Raw genomic sequence first — 14,086 nt, 5'->3', positions numbered from 1 at the left:
TCGGGAGAATGCCCGCTGAGTGATGATGTCACAGACTGCCGATCAAGAGCAGCTGAATCTGATGTCACAAAGGGCAGTGGAGTTGACAACCTGGTCTTGTTCATGAGCGGTGAGTCAACAAAATCTGCAGGGCGTCAGCATGAAAACAAAGCTTCACTTTTCTCACAAGTCAATTCACATAAATATCCTATTTCTGCAATTTACGAGCAGGGTGAGTATGACCGTAGTATCAACCCAGTGGACTTGTAGTGTTCAAAAGTTGTTATTGGTGATTTTTGCGCTAAAAGTATCGCAGATGGGACTGCCGACTCCACGCAGACTCTGAAGGAAGCAGAGCTCAAAAAACAATGCTGGTGCTTTATTAGAACCACAGCTTTGTGATTACATTTCTGCTTACTCAGGAATCACAGGCAAATTTTCATTGGTTGTAATTGACTTCATTAGATATATTTAAACCATTTTATATACAGTGCTTATAGAAAGTCTACAACCCCTTTCAAATTTTTCACCTTTTGTTGTAGCCTCAAATTAAACTGCATGAAATCAGACTTTTTCTTCCTTTATTTACACATCATAACCCATAACGTCCAAGTGAAAAAAAACAATTCAACAAGTTTCACAAAGTTAATTAAAAATACAAAACTATAATATCTTGGTTGGATAAGTGTACACCCCCCTTAGTTAATACTTGGTGGAAGCACCTTTGACAACAATTACAGTTGTGAGTCTATTGGGATAGGTCTCTACCAACTTTGCACACCTTGATTGGGAAATATTTGCCCATTCTTCTGAACAAAACTGTTCAAGCTCAATCAGGTTCCATGGGCAGCGTTGATGGACAGCAATCTTCATGTCATGCCACAGATTTTCGATTGGACTTAGGTCAGGGCTCTGACTGTGCCACTCAAGGACATTTATCTTTTTGTTCCTCACCCACTCCAGTATAGCTTTGGCTGTGTGTTTCAGGTCATTGCCATGCTGCAATGTGAACTTTTGTCTCAATTTTAGCTTTCTTGTAAAGGGCAGCAGGTTTCCCACTTGGATTCTTCTGTATTTTGCTACATCCATTTTCCCTTCTATCCTGACAAGTGCCCTAGACCCTGCTGATGAGAAACATCCCCATAACATGATGCTGCCACCACCATGCTTCACAGTAGGGATGGTGTTCTTTGGGTGTTGGGTTTGCACCAAACGTAACATTTTGCATTTTGGCCAAAAAGTTCCATCTTGGTTTCGTCAGAGCACAAAACTTCTTGCAACATGGCTACAGAATCTCCTAAGTAGTTTTTTGCATACCTCAAATGGGAATGAAGGTGGGCATTTTTTTTTTCTTCTTAGCAATGGCTTCCTTCTTGCCACCCTACCATACCATTGTTTGCTATATAGGCCTGTAGCTCTTCTAAAGTTGCTATTGGCCTCTTGGTGGCCTCTCTGATCAGTCTTCTCCTTACTTGGTCATCCAGTTTGGAGGGACGACCTGATCTTGGCAGAGTCTTGGTGGTACCATATGCCTTCCACTTCTTAATGATTGTCTTGACTGTGCTAAAAGGGATATTCAAAGCCTTCAAAATATTTTTATACCCAGCCCCTGATCTTTTCCTTTCAAAAACTTTATCCTGGAGGTTTTTTGAAAGCTTTTTTGAAAACTAGAATATCTTGTTTGGATAAGTGTCCACCTCCCATATAATAGAAATTGTAAATTAGTTCAGGTGTAACCAATCACCTTCAAAATCACACACCAAGTTAATTGGTCTCCACCTGTGTTAAGTTGTCGTGATTCTGATTATTTCAGAATAAAATCTGCTGTTCCTGTAACTTTCCTCTGCTGGGTAGTGTATTTCACAGCAAAGACTCAACCATTGACCCCAAGGAGCTTCAAAGACCTCCAGGATAAAGTTGTGGAAAGGCATAGATCAGGGGATGGGTATAAAAATATTTCAAAGGTCTTGAATATCCATTGGAGCACAGTCAAGGCAATCATTAAGAAGTGGAAGGCGTATGGTACCACCAAGACCCTGCTTGCCAAGATCAGGTCGTCCCTCCAAACTGGATGATCAATAAAGGAGGAAACTGATCAGATAGGCCAGCAAGAGGCCAATGGCAACTTTGAAAGAGCCACATGCCTTTTTGGCAAAGACTGGTCACTGTGTGCATGTGACAACAATATCCCAAGCACTCCACAAGTCTGACCTGTATGGTAGGATGGCAAGAAGGAAGCCGTGACTCAAAAAATCCCATTTTGAGTCCCACTTGAGGTATGCACAAAAACAACACTCCAGAGATTCTGAAGCCAAGTGAAAAAAAGTTTTGTGGTCTGACGAAACCAAGATGGAACTTTTGGCCTAAATGCAAAATGTTATGTTTGGCGCAAACCCAACACAGCACATCACCCAAAGAACACCATCCCTACTGTGAAGCATGGTGGTGGCAGCATCATGGTATGGCGATGTTTCTCATTAGCAGGGCCTGGGGCACTTGTCAGGATCGAAGGGAAAATCGATGTAGCAAAATACAGAAAAATCCGAGAGGAAAAACCTGCTGCCCTCTGCAAGAAAGCTGAAATTGTGACGGAAGTTCACCTTTCAGCACGACAATGACCCGAAGCAAACAGCCAGAGCTACACTAGAGTGGCGAAGGAAGAAAAAGATAAATGTCCTTGAGTGGTCCAGTCAGAGCCCTGACATAAATCCAATCGAAAATCTGTGCCATGACTTGAAGATTGCTGTCCATCAACACTCCCCATGCAAGTTGACTGAACTTGAACGGTTTTGTGCAGAAAAATGGGCAAGTATTGCCCAATCAAGGTGTGCAAAGTTGGTAGAGACCGATCCCCACAGACTCACAGCTGTAATTACTGCCAAAGGTGCTTCCACCAACTATTCACTCGGGGGAGGTGGACACATACAACCACGATATTCTTGTTTTGTTTTGTTTTTAATTATTTTTCTGAAATTTGTGGAATTTGTTTTACACTTGGAAGTTGTAGGTTACATAGTGCAAATAAAGGTGGAAAAGTCTGATTTAACGTAATCTCATTCCGGCCGCTAAGGCAACAAAAGGTGAAAATTTTGAAAGGGTGATGGAGGGGGTGGGAGGGGGGTAGATTTTCTGTAAGCACTGTATGCTTCTCTTCATAAGCCATTTCGATCGTATGGAGGTGTTGGATCATTTCATAACTTCATGAAAACCACACTAACCACTTGGCCTCTCATGATGACGTCATGTACGAGGCCAATATTAGATTTTTTCTCCCCCTGACCATGAAGTGAAACTCTGTTCAGATATTCATCCTTTTTATGGAATTTCCAACCAATGTCCCACTTTATTCCCAGTGTCACACTCTCCAATCAGAGGTGAGCTTCCTGATTGAGACAGAAGTTATGTTTTTTGGCTTTGGAGGAATATATTTATCAGGTATTGTTGATGACATTAACGGAATGAAAAGTATTCGGAATTGTGAGGAAGACAAACACGGAATTGTGAGATGCAGTCAAACAAATCTCCACCTGTCCCTAAACCTATCCGCCATCCCAAACCTGTTATCACTCTCAAACAACTGCATAGGGTTACGGTTGAACAGGTTTCCATGCAAATAAGTTGAACATTGCTTTTGGAATTCCCATGTGTGGGGTGTAACTGAAAACAGTGCAGCCAATGTTGTGATGGAGTTTGGATGAGATTTTGAGGACAATAGAGTGGGTGGAGTTAACTGGTTGAATGCATGTCCAAATTCCTCCATACCAATAGGTTCCTCTCCCTTCATAGCCCTCAGCAAGTCAGCAGCACGTTCCTGGAAGTGCAGGGATTCGAGAAGATAGAGGACGTAGTCATCAAACATGAGGTGGATGAGATGGAAGGAACCTTTCGGAAGAGGCACAGGAGATGGGGAGGGAAGGATTGGGATAAGGTAGGGGGGGCAGGGGGAGGGGTGGGAGGGAGTGCAGGCAATAAGGAGCTCATACAAACTGCCGGTTGCGGAACAGTAAATTATGACCAAAGGGTAAAGCAGGGCCTGTGTATGCCGATGGGTTTGGGATTTTTGTTTTCAGTGTGGCGCGCGTGAGCTGGAGGGCCCCTCACGGTGTTGGCACATGGCGTGGGCAGTGAGGAAGCCTTAGAGAACTCTCACACAATTGGAGCCGCGCTCATTTGCAAGTGAAAGGCAGCTCGGTCGGAAAGAATTATGGGAAAAGGCAGAACCAAACACGAGAGTGACAGTCAGCTTGCGGTTTGTTGGAAAAAAAACCCCCCAAATATGGTGCAGCAAGGTTTGCGAAAGAAGGTGGAATATCGATATGTTTATTGATGCTATTCTATTAAAACTGCCTGCAATACCAATTTAAAAACATTCCCTTCGTTCTAACGTTCTACCACCTCCTCGGAAACCCCAGACAAAAAAAGTTCGGCAAAAACAAAATCAGAAACCTAATTAGTCATGCTCTTATGGGAACGGTTTCCAGTGCTTTTGAACCATACGCAAGCTAGTGGGGTATAAGAGATAGCAAGTCACAAAGGAAATTGGTTCACAAAAAGGCCATTTGGCATGTTGTAGTTGTGTTGCACTTCCTTCCGAGAACTCTCGCTTATTTAGAAAGGAATATGATGAGAGTTTGTTCATGGGCATGAAAACAAACCCAGGGGGACTGGGGTGAGAGTAAAAATGTGGATGAGTTTAGGTATTGGTGGAGAACATAGGAAGATGTGGACAAGGTTAACGAGAGGAGAGCAGATCATGGGTAGGTGCACGGGGATGATGTGACATGGAATTCCGTTGCTAAGCCCTGCAGGAAAGAGTGGGAATGGACGACAGGAAGGAGGTTCTCGAGGCAGAAGAAAAGGAAAACAATGGATCGTGGTAAAGATTTAAATTTATAAGCAATGGGTTATTTGGTGAATACATGTGTCGAAGCCAGATTGATGGCTTTATCGATGTACGTTCCAACCACCCCCCCCCTCCCCTCCCCATCTGTTTTATGGAAAAACGACTGAAAAAGAACATGACTATTTTGGAGAAACGATGGCCTACAGGTGTGCACACTCACCTGAGCTGTCCAGCCTGGGCTTGAACACTGACTCAGCTATAAACTGTCATTCTGGTGTTTCGCAGGCAGTTCGAGTCATCATTGTGTATGCCGTCCCTCGGATTGACGTTAAATTTGTTGTCCTGTCTAACGACATTAGGTTGGTGGATGTTAAATATCCCAACGTGTCCTTCGTGAAGTGTAGGTGACTTATCGTCGACATGCTGAACAAATTACAAATGATTGCCTTGACTACCACTGGAAAGGCAAAGGCAAACCACGAGTGTCATCATTGCTGTGAGGCTGTTTTGGCAGCCCTGAGCCTGCCTTTGGGCAGAACACTAGAAGGAACCAGAGAGTCGGTGTCAAAGCCACCCAATGCTCGCCTGTTTATACATTTATCGTTTTTAACAGACTAGTCTAATAATGTTTTTTATAGAGCATTGCAGTGAAGTCTGATCCACATAATTTTAAAGCAATATATGTATTTGTATATTGTAATCAATAAACTAGTACACATATTAAATGAATGGCAAGCGTCTAGTATAAACAGGCGAGCATCGGGTGGCTTTGACACCATCTTATTTTGAAATTAAAAAAAAAAAATTAAAATCATTTGTTAATTTCAACTTCACTACACCAATAGTATACCCCAAAGGAACCTCCATGCCAAATATCAGCATCCTAGTCCACATATTAAATGAATGGCAAGCTTCTAAATAACTTGCACCAAAAACTTTAACGTTGATGTGCTACAAAAAAGTTAAGTTCAAAACAGGTCAAAAATTTAAAACATTTGAAATTATTTTTTAATTTCAACTTCCCTACATCAATAATCCATTGAAGTATTTTGTATTTTGCACTCCAAACGATCCATTGAAATATTTCTCTGACATAATAAATCCTGTCTTATTTCATTAACAGAGGTCAGTGGGCTGCTTTTATCATACAGGACAACAATAAGTCTCTCAAGGAGTTGGAAGTTATTGGAATCCGTGTCAAGTTGCAGAAATGGATGTTCTGCAATATGGACAAAAGTTTCTGTTACATCTTGATATGCGTGCCACTCCTGCCACACTGACTTTTTTTTCCCTTTCCCCGGAAGGCAGATGTAGTGTCGCACCCAGATATTGCATGGAAGACAGGCAGTGCAACTGATTTTTCTGGTCCAAGATTAGCGCTGATAGAGTTTATGCCGTAGTATCTGTAATTCCTGCCCATACCAAAGGCAACCCAGACATCCACTAAAGGCTGTGTCCTTGTAAAAAAGCGGAATTGGCCAACAAGTATGACGATAACATCAGTATCTACAGTGTGTACTAAAACACTTTTGCTGCCTTGCTTTAGAGAATGAAGTATGTGAACAACAATCCACGTGTACGCTTACTCGTGATTACATTTCCCCATTTGTAAGGATGACCCTAGCGACAAAACAGACTCATCCGATGTGATATGGAGAGATGTTCCTTCTGGATGCCTAAACTGTGCAACCTTGCCAGTTAGAAAGCTAAAAAGCTCCTTTTTATTCCCTGGATCATGTATAAAGCCTAACCAATTCCCTGGTGGCTTTGCCTGATCTGACACCTTCCTGCAAATACCATTTCCTCTTTTTCCTTGAGTAGATTCTTTCAAACAGTCTGAAATATATGTGTCCTAAACTATGTCTATCCTCCTTGTCCTATGTCTATCCTATGTCTATGTCTATGTCTATGTCTATCTTGTAGATGCTTCTGTAAGTGAGGAATAAATACTTTGCCAGTGTACTCACTGAAGGTAGAAATTCCATTAGTTGGAAGGCAGTGAACAATTACAGCTCCATCCAGTACCTTACAGTCAAATATTCCTGGTGGATCCATTTCATCAGATGGCTCAATACATTTCAGTCAGTCTGATTTACTGCCCGGTGGATGAAGCTTTCCAAAATCTGATGGTGAGGGTGGGATTAACTGTATCTCATGGGCAAAAAAACTCTTCCAAATCAGATTCCCTGTTTTGCATAGCAATGTATAGCTGACCAAACAGAGCTACATTGTTTTGCAACATCTTCATTTTCTTCTCTTGCTTTGACACTTCCTTTTGTTGAGGTTTTCTGAACAAAGCCAATGAATTCTTCTTGATAGTATCATGAATACAATGGGTACAGTCCTCAAGAACACATTTCACATAGTTCTGGTGCTGCTTTCTGCCAGTTTCCTCGAGCGCATACAGAGAGGTTATCACCAATTCATCTGCACAGGTGCGGTTGTCCAGTGAAACAAGTTCTGGGAAATCATTCCCCCCCCCCCCAAAATTTCATTTTAAGACTGATTTAGGACTGGCTATGCCTGTTATGTCTCTCGAGAGTGTGCATTGGTGTCTGATTGTTGGCCAACTTGGATTTCCATGTGTCACGTGACTTCTGCAAGGCATTGAAGGTGGTATGTGGTACCCACCCTGAAATCAATCTATAGGTTCCATAGAAACATCATGCCAAGTTTGGTGCTTTTATCCACCAAGTAACGGTAATTTCTAAATATGACACTAAGCCACTTGATGAGATATAGATTACAGTCGATCTCGGCTTGGGTCCATTAGTCTGTGGGGTACACAATAAGCAGACAATGCCTCAGGAACGTCGGGTTTCCTCCCTTTCAGTTTAGTGTTTAACAGCAGTGGTATACATGGCAAGTTGGAGGTGACAAATAAACGGGTTGGTATGAATCAAAACCTGGTTATTTGTTAATTTATTATATGTGATCGAAAGTGATACAGCTTGTGGAATCCTGAGGATATCCATTGAATTAACACCAGGTGGGGTTGACTCAGCCTGTCATCTTTCTGAGGTTAGCAAAATGACCACCAGTGTACTGGTCATAGGGGCACTGCATCAGTAGCATACCCATGTCCTTAACCAATGATGCAACCAGCAGCCTTAAGGTGCGTGTGTGTGTGTGTGTGTGTGTGTGTGTGTGTGTGTGTGTGTGTGTGTGTGTGTGTGTGTGTGTGTGTGTGTGTGTGTGTGTGTGTGTGATGGGCTTTTGGGCTTTGCGTTTTCAGACGCTTTCTCGATATTTTGTTATTAGAAGCAGCCTTGGAAAAACACCATGATAAGCTTTCTATACACCTTAACGTGGATTTGGGCCAAGGCGGAAAAACCCCTGTAGGTAGGGGGGCAAATGATATCCCTTCAACCTCCATCATTTGACCCTTAGTCCTCCTGTCAAGTTTTGCTGAGTTTGAATAAGGAATAACTGAATACATTGCAGTCAGACATACAGACTGACACCAAATTGTGTATTTCACAAAGATAAAAAAAACAATTACAATGGACTCAGCTTGGTCCTTCCTCTGAGTGCGAGTCCAAATCTGAATGATACCTTCTGAGCTTATCAAAATCGAGGCTCAAGTCTGAGTAGTCCAGCTACTGAGTCCGAGATCAATAAATAATAGTGCGCGCGCGCACGCACGCACGCACGCACGCACGCACACACACACACACACACACACACACACACACACACACACACACACACACACACACACACACACGAGTTCAGGAAAGTAATGAGAACCAAAAAAAACAAAACAAAATAATAAACATAAGGGTGATGTCACCTCATAGCCAGGTTGTGAATATAGTACAAAATCTTCCATGGGAAGCAAAGGGAAAGGAGGAAGGGGAAGGGGATGCGACAAATCAGGAACATCTTTAAAGAGTAATAATTTTATGAAGCTGAACCACACCTGGCGATGCTGGTGTCACCTGGCATGAAAGATCAGCGAGGTTGGAGCAGAGACGTCATGTTCGAAATCCAAAGAGTCAGGGATTGGGGAAGGGGTTGAAGAGGTGAATCAAACTGGTCAGGGGGTTTGTTATTCTGACAATGACCCGAATGATGTTATCAATGTGATGAGAAGGTGATGCATGAGTGATGTTGCGGGAGGTTGAGGAGGAGGAAACTCCTTTGTGAAATTTCTTCACTCATGGAAGGATGAGGATGCTTCAAGGAACTTTGACACAGGATGAAGCCATTTTGATCATCATGACCACTCAATCCAAGAGTTTATCTGATTAATTTCACTTGGGGGGGAATGAGGAGGAAGAGAGTGCACGGTGCAAGTACAGGGACATCACTCATGTGTTTTTGGGGGGCAGAAGGAGAGGAGTTGTGGATGAAAATGGTTGGAAGTATTGAACCAACACCAACAGCACTTTCACATTTTGACGACACCCTCTCACAGACGTCACAATCACCATACATGTACACAATCACCCATCCACACAGAGCTACCCACCTACCAGTCCTACCAATATCCATGTACCACTCTATCCCCAATACTTTGAGGATTGATGACAACATTGTTATTTGACTTGGTAACGGAAGTTTACCTGATGTTACCTGCGTGTAAGATTATCATAGACTTCAAGAGCAGGGGTGTTTGACCATTCCAAGGAGACCCATGTTGACAACACCTCATATTGCATTGCATTTGATGGAAAGAACTTATTCTACCCATCGATATGCAATCCATGAATTGTAAAACCCTAAAAGGTCCCCTTAACCCCTTAGTTTAAATTGCTAGTTGATGATTACAACCCTGTGTGTGAAGGCCTACAAGCAAAATGGGACATTTGCTTGCAGTGAAAGGGCAACCAGAATTGCCTTCCGGTGTCCAAACGGTCTCAAGGTGTCACAATAGAGCAGTGAAGGTGTCGCTTTGTGACATCATACTTCTTCCATCAACCGATTCCAAGCTTTTGAGTGCAAAAGTCCACCGATCGACCTTAAGAGGCCAATCAGCACACGGCATGAAACTTCACTGTACCACGTGACTTGCTCAAACTTTCAAACTTTTATGTTGTCCAAATTAGGAATACAGTGCAAATTGTCATTTCCAAGAAAATAAATGGAGTTTTCACCTCTGTTTATGTGTCTGTTTGTGGGCAGTATATTTCAAAACGTGATGGACGGATTTGATCGAAACTTGGTGGACAGGAGGATAGGTGTGTGACAAGGAAGAATTGAATTGATTTTTAGTAAAGAGATCCAGATACTAAAAATTTTAAAGTAATTCTTCAACATTGAGAGATCGTGCCAAAAACGATATTAATTGCACGATGTCTCAAAAAGTAGTGGACGGATTTGGACGAAACCCTTCACCCTAACCCTAGCACTAACTTGGTGGACAGGTTTGGGTGGGTGACAAAGAACAAGCTGATTCGATTTTGGTTAAGGTCAACAATTATTAAACTGTAGAACAATCAGAGTTTGCAGTTCCGGCCTATTAGTGGGCTACAAAATGTAAATTATTCATCCGAGTGGAGGTATGCGCTCTACAGAGTGCTGCTCCAGTTCCATCTGTTAAACTTAGCTCTAGCAGACAAGTTAAGGCAACTCTTACCACAATCCCACACGACTTATAATTCGATTTGATGGAAATCCGATGATATTTAATAAGATCTCAGGGTTTTGTTTTGTTTTTAATAAGGGGAAAGACATGAATTGTGAGTAGCTCCAGATGTTGCATGTGAGGATGCATGTTCTATATATCTAGAGGAAGCTAGGTCAGACTCACCAAAGCTGGGCGCGCTGTGCAGAGTCATGTCCCGGATAATCCTTGTACCGAAGCACGACCACATGAGCAGGAACTGACGAGCCGCCCTCCGCAGACAGCCCCGTTTGCAACTGGCGGGCTGTCCCACAGGGGGAGTCACAGCACGATGTAGAACTTTATAGGTTACTGGAGAGAGTAAATACCTTAAGGTGGCACACTTGCTCAAAGCTTGAACATCTACCAATGATCTATGTAGCTTGTGACCATTCGGGGCCAACTGGTGTCTCTAGAATGCTCCTGTGGGATGATGTCAAAGCATGTGTGATGACATCATCTGAACGGTTCATTGTACAACATGGCACCCTATCGCAAGCACGACAGACTCAAAGCATTGGAGAGGAAGATTTTCTTGTGTAAATGTAAAATTTTTTGATGTGCTTCAGCATGACACAACAACTTATTGAACGGCCTAATTATTCCCACCTTCGGATAATCAGCAATGGAAAGTTTTTGTCCCAACAACCAGATATTGACTTGTATGATTAATTTTCCCCATAACTGGCTATTAAGTTGCAAGGCACGATTGCAGCTGATTTAGGCAAAAATTTGAAATTCGTTCAGGGTGCCGGTTGCCTACTCTTCATGAAACACACTGCGGGCTCTTTAACATCCACCAACCACCAGCATTAGCAGAGGTCGCCTACGGTTTAACGTCCTTCGGATAGACGGTGTCCATGTTGATACCTCGCCCTGCATTTGAAACACAGGGGTGACAGGTAGCTGTGTTGGGACTCAAAACCGAGGCCAGACAGCTCAAGAGCGGCTATACATACTTCTCAGGTCTCCCACCTGAGTACTCTTAGACCACACTCAGTAAATTGAACAAATTGCAAGCACTTTCAGAGTGAGGCCTCAACTTGATAAAGCCAATAGATAACTGTCTGCCATTTATTGAATAAATGAATAAAGTATCTTTTCCACCAACAAATGCTGATTATCTCCCATTTACCCATTATTTGTACACCAAAGGCCAAAATGTGTGCATGGGATGTCTGTGAGGTAGGGTCCCTGTGTTTGTGTCACTGTGAGAGAAAAGACCAGAATTGTAAAGAAATGTCTGGAACGATGTCTAACGATTGTATCATAGAACAAATCTCGCAAAGACACTTAACATGACATGCTGTTCAAATTAACAAACCCACACATTCACAAATTATAACTCATTCATATTACACCTGCAGTGTGGACAAGTATCATTATTATTATTACGAGCATGTTGCCCGTGATTTGAAACGGGGTAGGGATGGGGGAGACAAAAATACAAATGGCATCTTCTGTCATCGAGCTGGCAAGCTGGGAACAACAATTCACATTTATTTCCAAAATTTTTAATGGTTTTTTTTCGATATGTGTAGCTTTTTGATACCGAGGGTTCGTAATATAAATTTGTACAGTAAATTTGTATTGGTGTCAAAGACAGTGACCAATTGTAAATTAATAGTAAGATTATTGTTTGTATGTGAGAATGATTATTACAACAAGGAATGATTAACATTGCTCCAAAATGTTGATGTAAGAAAATAACAGAATTTTTTTTGGACGTTTTCTGTTAAGCTACTGACATTGATCACATCATTCATATATCCGTGGCTTTGAGTTTTGAAGCAAACACTGCTATCCCTTACTAGATCTTACCTTAACCACGCAACGGTCCACCATGGAGTCCAACCATTCGATGTACGATTCCATCGGTGCCTGGTCTTCCAACAACTGCTCAAATTCTTGATAAACTGCAGGACAAGCAGAAGATAAACTGCAGGACAATCTGAGTATACAGTGGTGAGAAAAAGTTTGCGAACCCTTAGATCTAATAAGTTTCCAGTAAGTTAGTAAGTTTTGTAAAAAAAAAACTTTTGTAAGTATTTTTTCTAGTAATCTAGTAAGTTTTGCGAATTCTGTATTTCTGAATAAATTTGACCTAAAATTTGATCATATCTTCATCTAAGTCTGAACAATAGATAAGGAGAACCTGATTAAACAAATAGCACACAAAAACAGAAATCTGCTTTTTCATAACTTGCAAATTCGAAGATTTTTCAAGTACAGGTTGGGGTGTTTATAATCTGACACATTTGCAATCTTTCTTGCCGGAAGCAGTCTTGACATAACTAATTATTGTTTTCTTTGTTTTACAGATAATATGTGAAAGTTTTTAATGATGGAGCACTTTAAATGCAATGAGCATTTTTTTTTTTTTAAATGCAATGAGCATGTCAATTTCACTAACAAGGTCATCTCGACAGATGAGGCACACTTTGATTTGGCAGATTTAACTCCACCAGATTTCTTCCTCAGGGGATTTCTGAAGGGCAAAGTTTATAAGCAACATCCAACATCGATCGATTAATTGAAGGCAAACATCACTGCAACCGTCCGCTCTATTGATCACGAGACATTGCTTGCGGTAATGAACAATATGATGATCCGCTGTCGTGAATGCCCGAATTTGAAAGGGGCCCATTGGTCTGATGTAATTTTTACGAAATAAAGAATAAAAATTGATTTAAAAACTTAAAGTATGTGCTGATGTAGTTTCGAAATTTTATTTTATTTGGTTTAGAAACAAAAAAGTTATAAGGATAATACCATCGTCAGATAGAAATGCCCCACCCTGTATATTGGTCAGGACAATCGATTTGGTTATTCTGTCGGTTTGCCTGTTTATCACCTTCAAGATCCAAACCGATCTTCATGACACTTCACCACACGGTAGAGTTTGTCATACGTAAGAAGCCTATTGTTTTTGAGGTCAAAAGGTCAACATAGTCCAAAGGTCAACAACAAAGGTGAGATTTTTAAAATCCTGAATTTTCATCCGATTGACTTGAAATTTGAAGAGGATTTATATTTCAGGTCACTGAATTCAACTACCAATTATTTTTGAGGTCAACATAGACCAAAAGGTCAACATAGGCCCAAGGTCAACAATGAAGGTAGTGTTTCTAAAATCCTCAATTTTCATCCGATTGACTTGAAATTTGAAGAGGATTTGCATATCAGGTCACTGAATTCAACTACTAATTATTTTTGAGGTCAACATCGACCAAAAGGTCAACATAGGCCCAAGGTCAACAATGAAGGTGGTGTTTCTAAAATCCTCAATTTTCATCCGATTGACTTGAAATTTGAAGAGGATTTACATATCGGATCACTGAATTCAACCACCAATTCTTTTTGAGGTCAACATGGGTCAAAAACGTCAATATCGGCCAAATTTCTGAAATCATTAATTTTTATCTGATTGACTTGAACTTTGAAGAGAAGTTGCATACTTGTTCATTGAATTCAACCACCAATTAGTCTTTGAGGTCAACTGTGTTTTATGGATTTTGCAAGTATCATGCTCTGCACGACGTCTTCTTCTTGTTTATTTATTGAGCAAAATGATCCACCATTCAATTTCTTTGTCGGAAAAAGTATATGAACCTTTACATTCAGTAACTGGTGGCACCCCCTTGATCAGCAATAAC

At 41.4% G+C, this 14,086-nt stretch overlaps 1 protein-coding gene across 3 annotated transcripts in view; it reads right to left on the bottom strand.

The window, feature by feature from the left end:
• RFX4 (regulatory factor X4) overlaps positions 1–14,086 on the bottom strand; it is a 183,855-nt gene that overhangs the window by 54,727 nt on the left and 115,042 nt on the right. For all 3 annotated transcript variants that reach the window (XM_085886538.1, XM_085886539.1, XM_085886540.1), the window contains 4 exons: positions 12,252–12,346; positions 10,578–10,695; positions 3,742–3,861; positions 1–124 (listed from right to left, as the gene is read on the bottom strand). The exon at positions 1–124 is cut by the window's left edge and continues 26 nt beyond it. In XM_085886538.1, coding sequence (XP_085742664.1) covers positions 1–124; positions 3,742–3,861; positions 10,578–10,695; positions 12,252–12,346 — 457 coding nt within the window. The remainder of the gene's footprint in view (positions 125–3,741; positions 3,862–10,577; positions 10,696–12,251; positions 12,347–14,086) is intronic.

This window comes from Eptatretus burgeri, chromosome 6, assembly GCF_056783735.1.
Source record: "Eptatretus burgeri isolate ZD-2024b chromosome 6, Ebu_testis_v1, whole genome shotgun sequence".
Taxonomy (NCBI): Eukaryota; Metazoa; Chordata; class Myxini; order Myxiniformes; family Myxinidae; genus Eptatretus; species Eptatretus burgeri.
This window is presented reverse-complemented; position numbering and strand designations above follow the sequence as displayed.